Below are 16,621 nucleotides of genomic sequence, written 5' to 3'. Positions count from 1 at the left end.
ACCACATGTTAAAGATGACTGAAAATTTATGTTTAGGGTACCACAGGCACAGTATATTAAATATGACTGAACGTGAACCCCTTCATGCCATCAGAGACATGTTTAAGGATTTATTTATTATCTATGAGAAGATGAATTGGGTTCAGCATACAGAACTGAAGAGATTGTTGGCAGAGGCTGTTCCCAGGCTCATATCAGTCTTGGTATTGTCAGAATGTCTCCAAGGCAGGAACTGTTATGAGGAGCAAAGCAGTTATATTTTATTGGGGGAATAGCCTGTACAGGGACTTCACTGGAAAGTCAAACAAGACCCTACTCTCAGGATAAATTTGTTAGAAGTATGGACACACTGCCTTCACACCACAAATAATATTTTTTGGTGTAACAGTCACGGTTAGCTCCTGAAACACTTGGAGAGAATATTTACAAAATGCAACATAGCTTCACTGAGGTGAGGATCACGGAATTTAAAACACTACTAAATCACTTTTGATGCCACTAGAGGTCAGCACTAGTCATTAAATAAATGTCCTGGAAAAATCTTATTGCCAGTTCTTCAATGGGAGTGGAGATTTTTTAAAACATACACTGCTGTCTATGCTTGTTTTGCAAGAACGTGTGAACTCACACTGCCAGTGCTCCAAACCCTTCTTCTCCAAGCTATGCTTCCCCAGCACTGTCCATGAGCCAATAGTCCCACACTGTTCCTTTCAAGCTCTACCTGTCCTCAGATGCCATAGCGCTGCGTAGTCGGGAAAAAGACAGTACTGAGCCCTGTCCCAGCAAAGGCTTCCCACCAGCATAACCAGCCCTAAACAGTTGAAAATCAGCTTCCACTGCTTTAAGGACTGTCTCAGAAGTGTGACAGTGGAGAATTAGGCCCAAAGACAGACGCTTGAAACTGGGGTTAACTCACTACGCTTTTCCACCTTGTGCTCCAAAAAGATGCTTCCTTTCTATTGCAGCTCCTAAGCGTGTTTTCCATCATCACTGTCTGGGCTTCTGCAAACACAGACACTGTTTACAAAATTTTAATATAGCTACTATTGATAGGCAGTCGAATACAGAATTATTTCCTTTGCTATAAAGAAGGTAATGTTGATGGGATAAACAGTGTGATCATCATGTTTTCAAACAACCTTTAAAAAATCTTTATCTTTGTTGAAACCTGCTAAATTCTGCAAATCAGTTGGCAATCATAATGCAACAAATGCGTGTGATTTATTATCATGCTGCAATCTGTGCTTTCAGCATATATCACTGTCTCTTTAACATGGTAGCTGACTAGGTATCGATACACAAAGTTCATGCTCAGTGTAATAGGAACACCTCTTTTACCAAAACTCTCACATTCAGTCACTTTGTGTCACTTTTCTTCCACTGAGTACCTCAGAGCTGGAAAAAAGAAGGCTGGACACACAGTTCAGAATGATTATATCTCTACTAAAATATTTTGTAATGTTTTGTAAGTGTCTGTATACATGCACACATACAGGTGATTTCTTTTCCATTTTTTTTTTTTTTCCATGTTTAAGAAAACTGGCTTTGAAATATCATCCTGACAAGAATCCAGACAACCCAGAGGCTGCAGAAAAATTTAAAGAGATTAACAATGCCCATGCAACACTGACTGATCTGTCCAAGCAAAACATATAAGACAAGTATGGTTCATTAGGGCTCTATGTGGCAGAACAGTTTGGTGAGGAAAATGTTAACACCTACTTCATGCTCTCAAGCTGGTGGGCAAAGGTAAGCTGTTATTTTCTGTTGGAAATCAAGTGTTACAATGCACACAGACAATTACACACACGAGGAACCCCCTGAAAAACATGGTCTCTCTCCAGGCTTAACAAATAGCAAGATCAGAATCTAAACTGCTACTAAAAGCTTAATTAAACAACATTATCTGGAAAATCGACAGTGGCAGAATGTAACATCAGCTCAGAATAGTGCTAATAAAGAATGTTTTCTTTTAAACTTGGTAAATAGTTAAATAGAGTGCATGTTTTGTAACACTTTCAGACATTAATTAGATTTGAATCTAGTGCTCCAGGTTAATTTTAACTTTCTTTTCAGCAATGACTAAATAAAAATGACTCATTGTTCAAAACCAAGAAGTCCCACTTATGTGACAACCAGTTAATAAGCTATTACAGTACAAATTTAGCTGTGCTCTTTGCTATATATAGCACACAGCGCAAGTAAGCAATAATAATACATTACAGTCTGTGATTGTGGTGTCATATATGTGCCCTGGCGAGGGGGTGAGAGAAAGGAAGTAGAAGAAAAGGTGAGAAGGGTGGAGTGGAGGAAGAGAGTAGGAAACGAAGAGAATGGTACATCAAAAACTGGCATATTGCTCAAGGCAAAACACATTGTGGGCTGTTCTAGTCATGAAGGAGTTGTGTTCATGTGTTCTCTTATGTCACTGGTGTCCTCTGATGTTTGCATACGTCAGATTCGAGTGTTTCAGCAAATATTGGAATGTTAAGAAATGTAACAAACCAACAGAATTGCAAATGTGCAAAATCCATGCTGTCCCCACCTATTTCCAGCAATAGAAGCACAGGAAAGCAAGGACTCCCCTGGAATACATTAGGAAGATGATCTGTACTGTGTGAGGCAATCACACTATGACAGCTTTGATCTGAGAACCGTAGAACATGGATTCCTGTATTCAGCACGGATCAGGGCAGTGCTTCACTGCCCCGCAGGCCCCTTTCAAACTGGGAAGTCACTTGGGCGATTTCTGGGTCTGAGAAGCATAATTTGTCTGTTGAATCAGGATGAGATGGAAGCTGCTCAAATGCAGAACAGTGAGTGAAACTAATGAATGTGCAAAGGCACAGATGCACCCTCAGAAACAGGCTGGAGGCTGCCTGCTGGCAGCTGCTGTAGCTGGCTCCTGCTTGCAGGCTGGACTCCCCACCCCAGCCACTGTCTTCTCCTGCTGGATCGTTCCCTCTTGTCTTTGCTCTCCACCCTCTCCTTTGGCCTCTTTGTCATGGTTCAGATGCCAGGAAGCATTGCCTTAGAGCTGAGAGAGCAGCAGTACTGACTCCTTTAACAGTCTCGCTAAACAAGGTTTTCTTCACTGTTTGCTGCTTTTTTAGCTTTCATTTCCTCTTCTGCTTACCGATCTTTAATGGAGGTTTTATGAAGTATAAAATCCTTTGTGGTTAGAAAATCAGGAACAGAAATAACTGCTGTGGCTTTGACTCATGAGAGCACTGGAGGGTACAGAGAGAAGCTAGTAAGTCCCTAGCAGCTAAAGGAGGAATGTGTGGATTGTTTCAAGGAAGCTGTATCCCAGAGTTGAGATGAGATATAATGAATATCCCAGCAAAAGTAATCACTGCTTCCTGGTTTTTAAGAATCCTGTGCAAAAAATCCAAAATATGCATATAGACTCATTTGAGGATTGTCACAGGTGGTCTCTCTATCCCTCCCCCAACCCAAAATTTTGCCACCTCCGAAGCATAACCAGGCCACCAAGTGTTCTTTGCAAGCTGAGCTCACTATTCCTCATCTATTTTTAACTCATGCACAAATGCTGGGTCAGTTTTAGATTTTTATATTGGTCATCATAATACTATTTGAGTCTGAGGCATCATCTGCAGATGACCTCTGGACCCCTAATTTCCTCCATTCGGGTAGAAGACAATAGGGACCGCAGCTTTCACTCGTTATCTTCTCTTCAACTACAAACATTCCTGGTAAATCCTCTTTCCTATCACACTTGTACTCAGAAAATCTGACGATTGTGAGGAGGTGTATCATTAGAAGTAACGAAACTCAAATGAAAGGAGAAATGCAAAGTGAAAATTACTTTTTTTCAGAGTGCCAGACTTCTGAGCAGGCATATTAAACTGGGAACATACTGACATGGGTAATGGGAACTTTAACTGCTTCTCCACTGGCAGGCATAGGCGCTGTTCATTTAACTGTTTTAGCAAAAAGCAATTCTCCCTCTACCATGAAGACAGTTTATTGATCACATCAATAAACTGATTCTTGATTTACTAACTATGATAATATAAGCACAAGAAATCTTGAAACATTTAAGGTATCATGAATAAATTCAAGTATTTTTTCCCTCTATACACTTTTATTTTGTCTTTTTTTCATTCTATCCATTGTGGTGATTTATTATGGTGATTTATTTATATCATTATAACATAAATGATAAACAGTCAGATAACTTATTTTAGGGGTTACAGCATTTAGAACAGTTTTGGGTGTCCGTTGGACAGAAAACATTTTAAAAGTCAGAGTCCTTCTTTTCATTTAAAACCACCTTGTTCACTCTTGATGCATGCCTATATTAATATTAGGCATGTAAATAGTCTTATTACCTTCAAAGATGCTCCAGTCGGCCTCCACTAACATCGTCTGAGACATGCATACATAACTGAGTGTTATTTACATAGCTTCATTGTCAAAGTTTGACAATATCCTGACTTTTGTGCTTGCTTTTTTCCTCAGTGGCATGTTTTCTTATGAATATCACAAATAGTTAGTAAAGGGCAGACTGTATAACTATAATGCTAAAGCCTGGGTGTACCTTCAAGTTAACTTACATGTAGCTGGTGGCCACAAAGTTGCACTGGCTCTACAGACACGTTCCACATATCAGCCTTGATTCCCCTTTCAGGATTGTCACTGGCTTTCCTTTACTCTTACGTCACTATGTCCACGATGACATGTGGAGGTTTCTCCTTTACCACAAACATCTCAGTGCAGGCCTGGATCCACCCCGGGTCAGGAGCCAGGCTGCTGTCATACACCCATGGAGCACGGGGTGGCAATGCCAGCCTAAGGGCTCCCCTTCTGCAGGCCCCCGTCCCACTGCCGTGACATGGCACGCAGCCCCCAATGCAAGCAGATGTGGAGCTGTGCCGTGAACCCAGGCAGTGACCTGGTCTGGAGGAAGAAAAGCTCTGTAAATGCAAATCTTCTGGCTGTTGAATCTGGTTGAGATCTCTGGTTTCGGCAGTTGTGCTGGCTCTGCTGAAGCCTCCGCACTTTGTGCCACAGGGACAGGAGTGAGCAGAGGGCGATGCAGGTGGGAACTTCTTGCTGCCTGAGTCCCCAGATCAAGAAACCACAGCCCGAGGAGTCTAATTTAGGATTGTCACCTGTGTGCTCCTGCACAGGCTAATGGGGAGAGAGACAGACATCCCCAATGGGCAATTCAAATCCCCCTGGGGCTGAATCACACTCTGGAAGGGCTTTCAACTTACCATTGGCTACGTGGGGAGCCCACGGGCATTACAGTCCTAATTTGGATGCCTTAGTTCAGTGCCTAAAGTTATGTGGGATGCATCTGGGTCTTTGCTTCTTTTTCTCTTGGCTTTGTTATTGACAAGAACCTGCCAGTAAATAAGTGTTTGCGAAAATGATCTTGGGCAAATGAGTCATTTTTAAGATGGAAATGAGTCATTTTAAGGTGGGTGGGGTTTTGCATACCGCCTGGAAGTTTTTTCTGAGGGCCGTCAGCTGAAGACAGACTTTCAAAAGTTGAGTGTGCAGGGGCCTGATGGTTGGTATCTTCTTTGTGGACGCGGTCCTGAGTGGCAAGTAGGAGCTGGTGGATGAGGAGGACTCTGGAAGATCTGGTCCTTGTTTAGGCACTTGGCCAGAGGCTGGACTCCTCTGAGTGCCAAGCACTTGGGAACTCGAGTTCCTTTGACAATCTGCCTTCAGCTGTAAGAGACTGCCACGAGTTTCAGGAAGGTCATTGCTTACGGGGTTTTCCTCCTGCTGTGTTTAACCCAGGGCCTGTTTGCAGTCTGTGGCCTGCTGACAGGCTGCTACCTCTGCTGCTGCCTCTGCTGCTGCTTCAACTGCTGCTGTGGGAAGTGTAAACCCAAAGTACCCGAAGGGGAAGAACAGGAGTTTTTTGTGTCTCCAGAAGATTTGGAAGAGCAAATTAAGAACGACATGGAAAGAGGTGTGTATTATAGGGGCTTACTGTGTGGCAAAGCTGTTCAAAACAATCTTTAAAGCCTGTAGGCCAGATGTTCTGCTCACGATCCTGAGGCTGCTTCCAGACATCAGTGGAGATGTGCCAATTCACTCCAGCTAACTCCATGACCTGATGAACTTCCCAAGTTGAGTGTTAATGAAAAACCAAAATTATGGCACTAACAATCAAATATCTCCTGTATCTCTTATGAGACACTTAAACATTGCAAGTCTCAGGGCTCTTCTTAAGAGACGATGTTCACCTTCTAGCCCCCATGCCCACGTTGCTTCACATCCTAGATCCTGTACTTATAGATTAGGCTCTGCCTGGACTGGTGCTTGCCCCTTCTGATCTGCCTGAACTGTCATTCGGTTTTTATTCATGTAAAATTTATCACTGACTGTGATGGGCCAACTGTACCCATTCAAGAAAAGGCTTCAAGAAAAGTTGCAAAGTTTCCAACAGTAAGGTTGTGCAGTAACCTAAGACAGTTTGCGTCGAGCTGCCGCGGTCTGCCCCTCTCCCATCCAGACCCCAAGCCGCTCGCTCTCTTCTGCACTGGCAGTAGCAATTGTAGTGCCTTACCAGGAACCAGATCTTGGATACGATCCAGGTGAAAACCAATCCTCTCAAAAATGTGTGTAGTTCCCTGCCTGTTTAACTCCCTGCTGTGCTTCACAGTGGGGCAGGCCAAGTGCTAACGCTGGCTCAAAGAAGGGAGCAAGAGCGCTGGGCTGGGAACACGGACTGGGGGCAGCAGGACCCCCTTCGCAGCATGTCACCCTCTTTTCTCGGCTTTGCTGCATCCGCCGGCTGCATACTCAGGTTTTGGCTATACCAAAAGATGATGGTGGTGATTTCCTAATTTGACACTAGCGTGGGTTATGTGTTTTGAGCAAAAAGCCCTGTCCTAATCTGCTGAAGTGGGGCAGAGTTTTGCCTTCATCTTCAGGGGGAGCAGAAACATCTCAAACTGGTTAGATTTGGACACTTGCAGGACAGGCTGAGAGAGGCAATGATCCTTGCTCCAGCAATAAGAGGCCAAGGTATCAGGGGAAGACCTAGGCCACTTTTCAGCTGCAAATTTATATAAACTATGATTAGGATTATGCTTTTTTTATGAGGAAAGACCATGATTAGGATTATGCTTTTTTTATGAGGAAAGACCTAAGCAGTCAGCTCACTCTTTTTCTCTTCCATTCTTATGGAAGGTCTTACGCTGTTATATTCTTACGCTTATTATGCTTAAATTAGCACTGCCAGATTGCAAATGTCATGTTCCCTTAGCAGGAAGAATTTTTTTCCCCCCCAAATTTTCACACAAATTTACCCTTCCTTAAATATGCAACAAAACACTTGTAGTAACTGAAACAAATGCTATTTATATAACTGATATGCCAACGTGTGGTGATGTTTTTAAATTGGTTTTGCCTAGAGGCGTATCAAGGTAAATACAGTCAGCTTAAAAATTGATCATACTTGATCAGTCTCTGCAAAGGCAACAAAAACTATTAGTGAAAGCTTTATAACCACAATGTGTTATTTGAAAAAAATGTAATATAGTCTACAACATTAGGCACCTGAAAAGTGCAAATCTAAAATGGGTCTTGATATTTATGGGTCTGTGACACCAAAGCCAAGTTGAAACATGAAGATGGAACTTTGAAGAATAAGGATTTTTTAATTCTGCCTTTTTTTGTAATCTGGCAGGTATTTTGCTCTCTCTCAAAATCCAGCACAAAACTCCCCAGTGGCAGAAAAAAAATTTCTCCCTCCTTCCAGCACAGGTGGTATTTACTGGTATTCAGTAATTTTAGGCCACCTTCCCATCCCTTTACTCCCACAAAGTCTCGCTGAGATATCAATTTTAAAAAATAATTTAAAATGTTTAGCAAAGTACCAGTCTGAAAAATAAACAGAATGTGGAATTATGTGTTTTAAGTATTTTGAAGACAATATTAAGTATATAGGTAGGGCCTGGAGAAAACTAGGTATTTCTACCTTTCCTACCCTTCTCTTCAGTCTTGCTACATTTTCCTGCCAATCAAAACCAGCTTGTCTCAGTAGAGTAGAATTCTCTATATTTTAAAATTAGATTTAAAAAGAGCAATGTATCAGGAATAAAAGTAAAAACTTCATGACAGAGGATAATGTGAGCATCTTTTCTGCAGCTGAAAGGAAAATAGACACCGCATTTAGAAAAATGAATGATAAGCAGCTCAAACTGCACTTCCTCCCTCTCCCTTTCCCCCCCCAGATTTTAGGGATGCTGTCCAAAAAGATGCAGCTGACTTAGAATGGCAAAGATTGGGCTTTTCCACCAGACATTTTCAAATGTTGGGCCATAGAAATGAATACTCATGGCTTCCTTTATGTAAATTATAGAAATGCTCCTGTAGGTAATTCAGAAGCAAACTGTAATCACTCCTGCAGCAGATTTCATTTTGGAAGAGGAAATCCTATTAGGATCCAAATTCTTCGCATGCCCTCTGCCCACAGACTGAGCATTCTACCTGGTAATTAATTTCTTTGCTTCCTGCTGTCCCCAGTATCTATATTATTGCTAGCCAGAACTTTTTTGCTAAGGTCAAAATGTATATTCTCAAGCTAAGGCCATACTTTAATTTATCCAAATGTTTTGTAGTCAGTCATTGCTTTTCTGAGGAATGCAACATCGATAAAACATCAGCATTCCTGATGCCAAAAACCTCTGAGAGCAGGTCTCCACCAGTTGTTGCTGCGCTCAGTAGGAGCTACTTGGAGCTGGCCGTCCTGCACGGAAGAGACAATATGCATGTTGTGGGAGCTGAGATTTAGACTTCATCTTTTGAGCTGGCACAACAGTAATAATTTTCAGAGTCCCTCACATTTCTCCTTAACAAAATTAAGATGTTACACAGTTGATTTCATCCCTCAAATTAACATACCATAACACATAATTATTAGTGAAAAAAAGAGATGTAAGGCCAAAAATTCAGTGATCCATTCCCTAAAATGTAAAAGCAAAGTGAGTTGTCACTGAAATCAACACAACCATGTCAAAGGCTTCAATTCTGATAAAATGGCATATTCCTCTAGAAGAAAGTTTTATCCAAATATATTTGACTAGTTCTAATGCTCAGCTAGTTGAATATCTCCCGTGAGAGATTTGTTTTAGAGCAGGTACTTCCATGGGTAGCATGACCATCAGAACTAAAGGAACTTAGGGATTTGCAAGCCCCGGCCTGTACTTAGGTTACAGTGATTTCTTCTCACGACTCCTGATTTGTACCACAGAGGACTGTGGCCTAACGTACAATGGATGATCACTTTCCAAAATAAGTCTTACATTTGGATTATTACATTTTAAACATGACATTTTTTAGGGTTTCAGATCAAACATGACATTAAGAAAGTGTAAAGTAGGGTAATCTGTGGTATCATGCCATAATGTTACGGGCGACCTGCAAAAATACACTGGCAGAGAGAAGTATCACTCGCTTGTCTGCAGCACGGATACATGCAACGGTTCATCACTTTCACTCGCACACACGGGGCAGGTTGCCAGATTTTGCTTCCACTGAAGTCGATGGCAAACCTTTTGTTGACTTTTGTGGTCCCAGAGGAGGTGCCATTGGAATTTGGATTGCCTTGGTACTTCAGTCTGTAATGATGCACTCAAGCAGTTTGGCAGGTTTGTCCTCCTCTCCTGTTTGGTTATCATCGTAACAACAAAGCAAGGCATCTCTAGACCAACTTTCATTTTACAGAAAATGAAATCTGGGAGAGGGAAAAAAAAAAAAAGAAAAAAGAACCTGAATAACAAAATACTTTCCCAACTCAGAAGCAATAAGTTTTTAGCACTTCATTGTCTCCTCCGCACCCCATATGATACCAATGTAGGCGAACAGTGGGCAAGAGCTATCTATAGAAAGCAGTTTAAACTGTGAATTCTGCCGCACCTCCATTCTGCAGCTCTCCATTAGCAGGCTTTATTTGTACAGTTTATTATACCATGGGTCCCTGTTCTGATAAAAAAGAATCATAAATCTTAGAAGGGTGTGGGCAGCAAAATACTTGGGGAAAGTGTCAGCTCAGAACTGCCTGCAGATCAGCTGGAAGCAATGCGACAGATTTGCAGTGGGTCCTGTTCTCTTGTTGCACATCTGGGTATCACAGCAAAATGAACGGCTAGCCTCTGCCCTCCGTCAGCAATCCTCCCTAAAATGAACAACTTGGAGGCAGCAGCGGGTGGGAGGGAGTACTGCTCAGAAATCTAGAAAATACATCGCAACTTAAAAATGGATTGGAACTGCCAAACTGATCTGCGCCTGAGTTGAGCTCTAAGCATTAATTACTCATATAATTTTAGAAGTTACGAAACATGTCTGTCTTTGACCTTGTGTCTAAATAGAGAATTGCCCATACAGAGAAGCTGCTTGGCATTTAATCATTCTTGCCTTTCACCTTGACAGAGTCAAAGTTGTTCTACCCCCACTGAGGGGAAGCCGTATGGCATGCAATTAGATTCCTGCTCTGGGTTAAGTTACTCCTGTACATTACATCTTTTGCCCATGATTCATCCCATCAACTGTCATGTAAACAGGAGGAAATGTCAGATGAGTTTTCTTCTGAACATTCGGTCATTCGGCAAAAAAAAGTCATCATTTGTATTCAATTACTGTGAAGGCTGTGCTAGTATCAAGATACAGATAGTCCAGAATTTTTCATATGAAAACACTTCACTGGGATGGCTGAACCTTTAAAAGTCAGTCTCTGAGTCTTGAGACCCCTCCTCCCCCCCAAAAATGGTGGGTTGGAAAGAGGCCCAGGAGAAGGGCAGCCAAACCTCGTTCATTATCAGAGGGAACACAACAGCCATCAGGGAACTCTGTAAGGACTTCACTTTCCTCTGCTCTACAACAAATGCATTTTTTACAGATATATTGGGAAACCAAACACATAACTGCACAGAATGAGAAAGTACAAAGCAGTAAGGATTTATATACATAGTGATAATATGAGGTTTGGGCAGTTCCAAACTCATTAAAACAGTAATTCTCAAAATCCTATTGTATATATATTACATAAGACTTCAAAATGCAATTTAACATTTTTATTTAACTAGCTGGCTTTCAGGATATATATGATTTCTTCCCTCTCAAGTAAATTACTGCTCATGCATTTTTTTCCTTTTAACTCTCTTCTTTCTTTACTGTTAACTTTGCCTTTTCAAGACTCATTTCTGGCCCATTCTTGTGAAGACTGTCAAGGTTAGTGCTTGCTGACTCACAACAGCGCTCATTATATTCAGACATTTGCAGGAACAAGCACTTGCAATTGGAACAGGCAAGGACCCTTATCTTGCAATCTCTGCAAAGCACCAGGTACAGCTAATGTCCAGTTTAGTAACAACAGCAATAGTCACCCAGAAATCTGCCATTATACGTGGACAAGGAGTAAGAGCATTTGTAGAATCGGTGTGGGCGTTGCTGCCTCTTCAGTGCGCACACAGCTATCTGTGAAGCCAACATTAAGCCATAGCCAGAAGAGTAGACAAAATGTTGTGGTGCTAACGACAAATTTGACTTTGGTAGCAAGCGAAGGATTCGTAAAGTATTTTTTGTCTTCCTCCCCAATTTAGATGGAGAAACTCCTATCGTGCTTCAGCCGACTAATGCAACTGAGAAGACACAGCTAATAGGGGACAGCCATCGGAACTATCGCACAGACTCCTAGAGCCGGCAAACATGACCTGTTGGTGCTTCCCACCAAGTGTCACAGAGAGAAAAAACACGTGATAAGCTGTGCAGCCTGTATTTGTAGTTGTCTTTAAGCTAATCAAGAGTAACCTGAGAGTAATTTCCTATCAAGGCAGAATCTCTCTCTAGGCTGCTTCAAGTAGGTTGATATCTACACTCTGCAAGGAGATACCTATGGCCAGTACAGAGCTCTACAGACCAACATGCTGGTCTCTCACGGCTTCAAACTGCCAGGCTCAGCATGGTCTTTCCCTCTAATAATACTCCCTTTGGTATGATTGCTCTCCTCCCTGCCCTCAGCTGAGGTTTCACCTCTCAGACATAGTCCCGAGTCCCTCTTCAGATACACCGCTCTGTCTCTCCCTGCCCCAGGAACGCTCCTCGCGTGCCGCAGTTTTGCTGGATGTGAAACGTTCCTGTGAGAGAGCCCTGGAAATGCTCTTTAGCAGATCTCAGAGGGAAAGTCGGTGGCGAGGCAGACGCGGCTGTCCTTCCCAGAGAAGAAATCCTCTTTGGAAAGCAGCTGGCAGCTTGCTGGGGCCCAGCCCCAGCAATTATAAACCTGAGCCAGGACAAAGTGCTTGGGGATCGTTCTGCTAGTGGTTACAACGCAGGCCACTCCAAATCCAGGAGCCTCATCCAGCACCAGAAGCACACATAGGCTCTGTGTCCTCCCCTGCACAAGTTGCAAACCTGGGAGACAGTGGGCAAACACCCTATGGAGGGGGAGGCTGGCCCTGGGCTGCCCCAGAGCCCCTCTCCTCTCCCCGTAGCCGGTGACAGTCCCATGGCAAATCTCCCCTGTTCCAGCCTGGACGGGCCTGCCACCCATGCTGGGCAGCCCCGGCTTCTCCGGCTGCAGCTGCAATGTGCTGGGAATTGGTGCCCAGCCAACAGCTTTCTGCTGGCGTGCTTATTCCGCCATGCCCCTGGCTGCCAGCTCCGCTGCCCTGCTGGCACTGGGCTAGGAGCCATCGTGCCAGCACTGGCACCGGGGCTGCGGGAGCAGCAAGGATTTGGCAGGGCAGGCAAGCAGCAGAGGAGCGACCGTCCTCCTCAGCCTGGCTCATCGGGGTGAGCCTGGGTCCTCCCCTCTGCCCCAGGCGCAGGGGCTTTAAGAGCACATGGCGTGATTATAAATAAAGAGGTAGGGATGAGATGTACGTTCAGGTGTACCGCTGCACAAGTCGGTGGAGATAGTGTGGTGTGGCTAAAGCAAGCATGAAGAAATTAGGCTTCTAATTTGTAAGAGCTAAAGAAATACCTCTGAGATCTTAAACTTAGCACTTCACTGGCTTGACATAGTAGTTTAAGCCTTAGACAGCTGAATTTCTCTTTATTGATCATGTTACATCAATCATTGTCGGTTCTGTGCATTTGCTATTTTTGCTCCTCTAATCACAGTGCTGCAGTCCAAAGGGGGACGTAATGTACCACTAAATTATATAGACCAGTGAATATATAGCTAGTCAAAAGTGTTACTCCCTTCCTTAAAATTGGATTCTGCGGTTGTGAAACATTATTGTCTTACTTCTATTCTCACCTTTCGCATCAAATGTCATTCAGTGGCAGCTAAATAGATGGGAAAAAAATGTGTTTCATCGCACTAGCTGTAAGTCCAAAGTCAAGAAATAGTACTTTTAACATTTCTTTAAAGTTCCTATAACACATGGACATTTTAAAAGCCATTAATTCCAGTTCAGGTTATGTATCTGTTCTCCAGGCGCAGGCACCTGGGCCAGCTAACGCTCACATTGCCGTCAGCAATAGCCCTATTTTTCTGCTTCAGAGGAGAGGGGAAGTCCCGGCATGGCTGGGGCTGTGGACAGGTACTCGCTCCCCTCCTACCCATGGGCTCCTCTTTGTCCTCAGTTGCATCTTGCAAATAAATTCGGAGGCCACTCCTACGCACATAAATCCAGACCGCCGTCCTGCCTACCCAGCGGCGCCAGGGGGATGTGCCCATCCGTCCCGGCGCTCCCAGGGGAGGGGAGCTGGCGACACCATCCTGCCGCTGTGGAGACGTGACCCCAGAAGGCACGTTCCCAGCGGCAGGCGAGCGCCGCAGATCTTCCCGCCGGGTGGCCAGATCAGACGGCGTGGGTGTTAGGGTGCTAGTGCTGCGAGACGGGCAGGGCGCAGCCCACTGGGTACGTGCCGGGGGACACCAGCACCCACTCGCCCCAGCGCACACACGCGCACACACACGTCTTTTGGCTTTCCTCGCGATTCCCTTTTGCACGGTGTTTACTCTGGTGTAAGATGTTATCACCCAACAAAGGAGTAGGGAGAGCACGTAATATGTGACGTATCTGCAGGCTAAGTGATTTCTTAAATTTTACTGTCTGGTAGAGACATTCACTGTGAAAGTGTGCACATGCTATGTAGTGACTATTTCCAGCAGAGATGGAAAAGGCATTTGGAGAGAAGTCTAGTGTAAAGCTACATGTTGTACGTGGAATCCTTTCCTGCGTGAAATCCCTCCTCCTGCTCCCATAGAAGTCACTGACAATTGCACCCTTGATTTCAACAACAGCTACAGATCAGGCCTAAAGCCAGGGAGGGAAAGGTAAATCCCAGATTAGCAAAAGCAGTTAGGGAATTTTTTTCACATGCAACACCTTCGATGTCCCTCCGGACCCCACTCTATGGGCCGGAGCCAAAGTTTACTGAAATCAAGGAAATTATGTCCATGGGCTCAAGATGGTCGTTCTTACTCACCCTTTCTAAATGAGAGATTTTTCTTGGGAAATCTTGGGAAAGATTTATGACTCGATCTCGCAGTGTGATGCAAAGATGGACAAGCTGCCGCATGTTTGCAAAGCCCTTTTACTGACATGAGGATCTGTACAGAAGATCCACAATGTATTATCTCAGCCAAAAACCTCAGAACAAACCAATGACCAAGGCTCTGAGTGGGTTCTCCAGGACTTGCAGCTTAAAAATCTGAGTGTCTGAAGCCATGGTTTAATTCCAAAGAGGAAACTTAGTTTTCAGAGTACCAGAGCATTTGCCTCTCTTACTGCTGTCAGGACTAGCTATTCTGGGGACATGTGGAGAAAAGATGAATAAGGATTTCAGGACTTGGCTCTTCAATACGATTTTTCCTCATTTGTTTGCTTTTCAGAGAAGTTCCTAACATAGCTATGCTTACATGATCTGTTTCTGTGTAAAGTTCAGTTGCACACCCATTAACTTTCTCAAAATCTACAGATCCTCAAAATTTTGTTCCGTTTTGCTGCACTTATTTATATGTAAAGTACTACATATTCAAATCTACCTTTGCTGTCAACCACTCTGACTAATAAAGGTTGTATGTATGAATTGTAGCACTCCCTTTTCTTTTCCACGCTATCAACAACTTCATCCCAGTAACAGGTAGAAAAGCTGCTGAGACAGCTGTCCAAAACTACGGCTTTGCACCCTGACAAGTGGCAAGTGGCAACTCAGGGTTTCCTCAGAGAGGAACCCGGTCTTGGACTGCAGCAGATGTACCCTACCGATGCAAAGCAGCCAAAGGTATAGCCGCACATTGCAAATCCTTTCTATAATGCAGAATGCTTGTCTACATAAAAAAAAAATCAGGAGTGTGATGGAGTGATATAACACAGTAGTTTTACTGGCACCAGTTCCTATACGGAACGATTTCCCCCAGCAAGGGTGCGCGCAGAGAGTGAAACCGTGATGCTGCAGAGGACAATGGCAGACATCCCGTCAACTTCCCTGGGGCCAGCATCTCACCCGGGGGTTTTGCAGCTGTCCGAGAGCCAGCGCAGAGTGCCAGATAGACTGGGCCTGCTACGGGACGGGAATATTTCTCGCTAGGATGGGATCCAGTCTCTGTGACCACAGAAGCCCAAGCATTTGAAAAATGGACAAGGGGCAGCTGTTTCGGCTGGATGTATTCTCAAAGAGCTGTCCTTTAGCATGCTTAGATATTAAGTCATACCCTGGCTCACTCAAAATACTGAATGGAAGAAAAATCACAGAAGATTCAGGCCTGCCATCAACATAACCAGTTATTTAGGTAGTTTGTGCATGTTTCTCCCCACAACAAGTTCATAGGATAAACCACTCTGCTTCATCAAAAAAACATCAAACGTAATTGTATGTCATTTAATTTCATTGCTTACCTTCCCTAAGAATTAATACCCAAAGTATGGGTATGATTTCAGCCAGAACAAATTACATTTTTGCCTCTTTTTAGAATAAAATGATTAAAGAAAAATGATGAAGCATGCAAAACTGAGCACAGCTAAAACTACTGATTTCTTTTCCTATACTATCATTTTCTATAGACAAGAAAATGTTCATCGTGCTGTTACAAAGCGAGGAGAAAGACCGCGGATGAGAGTAATCCCCTTCCTTCTCTCCCTGAGCTAAAGTCAGCTAAATCATCACATCCAGCATCTCCTTTCACTCTCAGAGGGACGAACGGGTACAGGAGTTTCATACAAGAGGACTCAGCCCTCCGTGCCAGTGTCACCTGTCCCAGGGTTGGGAAGGAATAGTATGGGACAACTGCGTGGTAGCCCACACCTGCAAGGTAATCTCAGAAAGACGCTGGTGAAGACACGCGATTTCCCACTAGTGGAGAGAGAGAACACGGGCTAAGTACCACCTGCCTGGATTTGACAATGTATTCCTACTGTGGCAGTATGTAAATGCGTAGATATTTCCTTATTCTGGAAAAATAGTGTCTAGACATTTCGGGGAGAGGAGAGGAGGTTTGGAAAAAAATCCCTCAGGATTTCAACATCTTAATGGACTGCGATGAGACGAAGGGATCTCAACAGGTATCCTCCCGCACTAACTTGCTTTGTGAGGGTTTGTGGTAAGCTGGAGTAAGAACAACATACATCTTGTTTTCCTTTAAAAATTAACGAGGTGTTGGCAGTCACGCAGCAGGCGT

At 43.7% G+C, this 16,621-nt stretch overlaps 1 protein-coding gene across 1 annotated transcript; it reads left to right on the top strand.

Annotated features, from left to right (window-relative positions):
- Positions 1-214: 214 nt before the first annotated feature.
- LOC103926248 (cysteine string protein-like) lies at positions 215-11,686 on the top strand. Its single transcript, XM_009335090.1, is given in 4 exon segments — positions 215-338; positions 1,529-1,749; positions 5,779-5,953; positions 11,592-11,686. Coding segments are annotated over 4 exon segments (615 nt in total).
- The last annotated feature ends 4,935 nt before the right edge of the window (positions 11,687-16,621 follow it).

The sequence above is a fragment of the Pygoscelis adeliae genome, unplaced genomic scaffold (assembly GCF_000699105.1).
Source record: "Pygoscelis adeliae isolate BGI_AS28 unplaced genomic scaffold, ASM69910v1 Scaffold101, whole genome shotgun sequence".
Taxonomy (NCBI): Eukaryota; Metazoa; Chordata; class Aves; order Sphenisciformes; family Spheniscidae; genus Pygoscelis; species Pygoscelis adeliae.
Note: the sequence above shows the minus strand (reverse complement) of the source record. Positions and strands in the feature narration are given on the sequence as shown.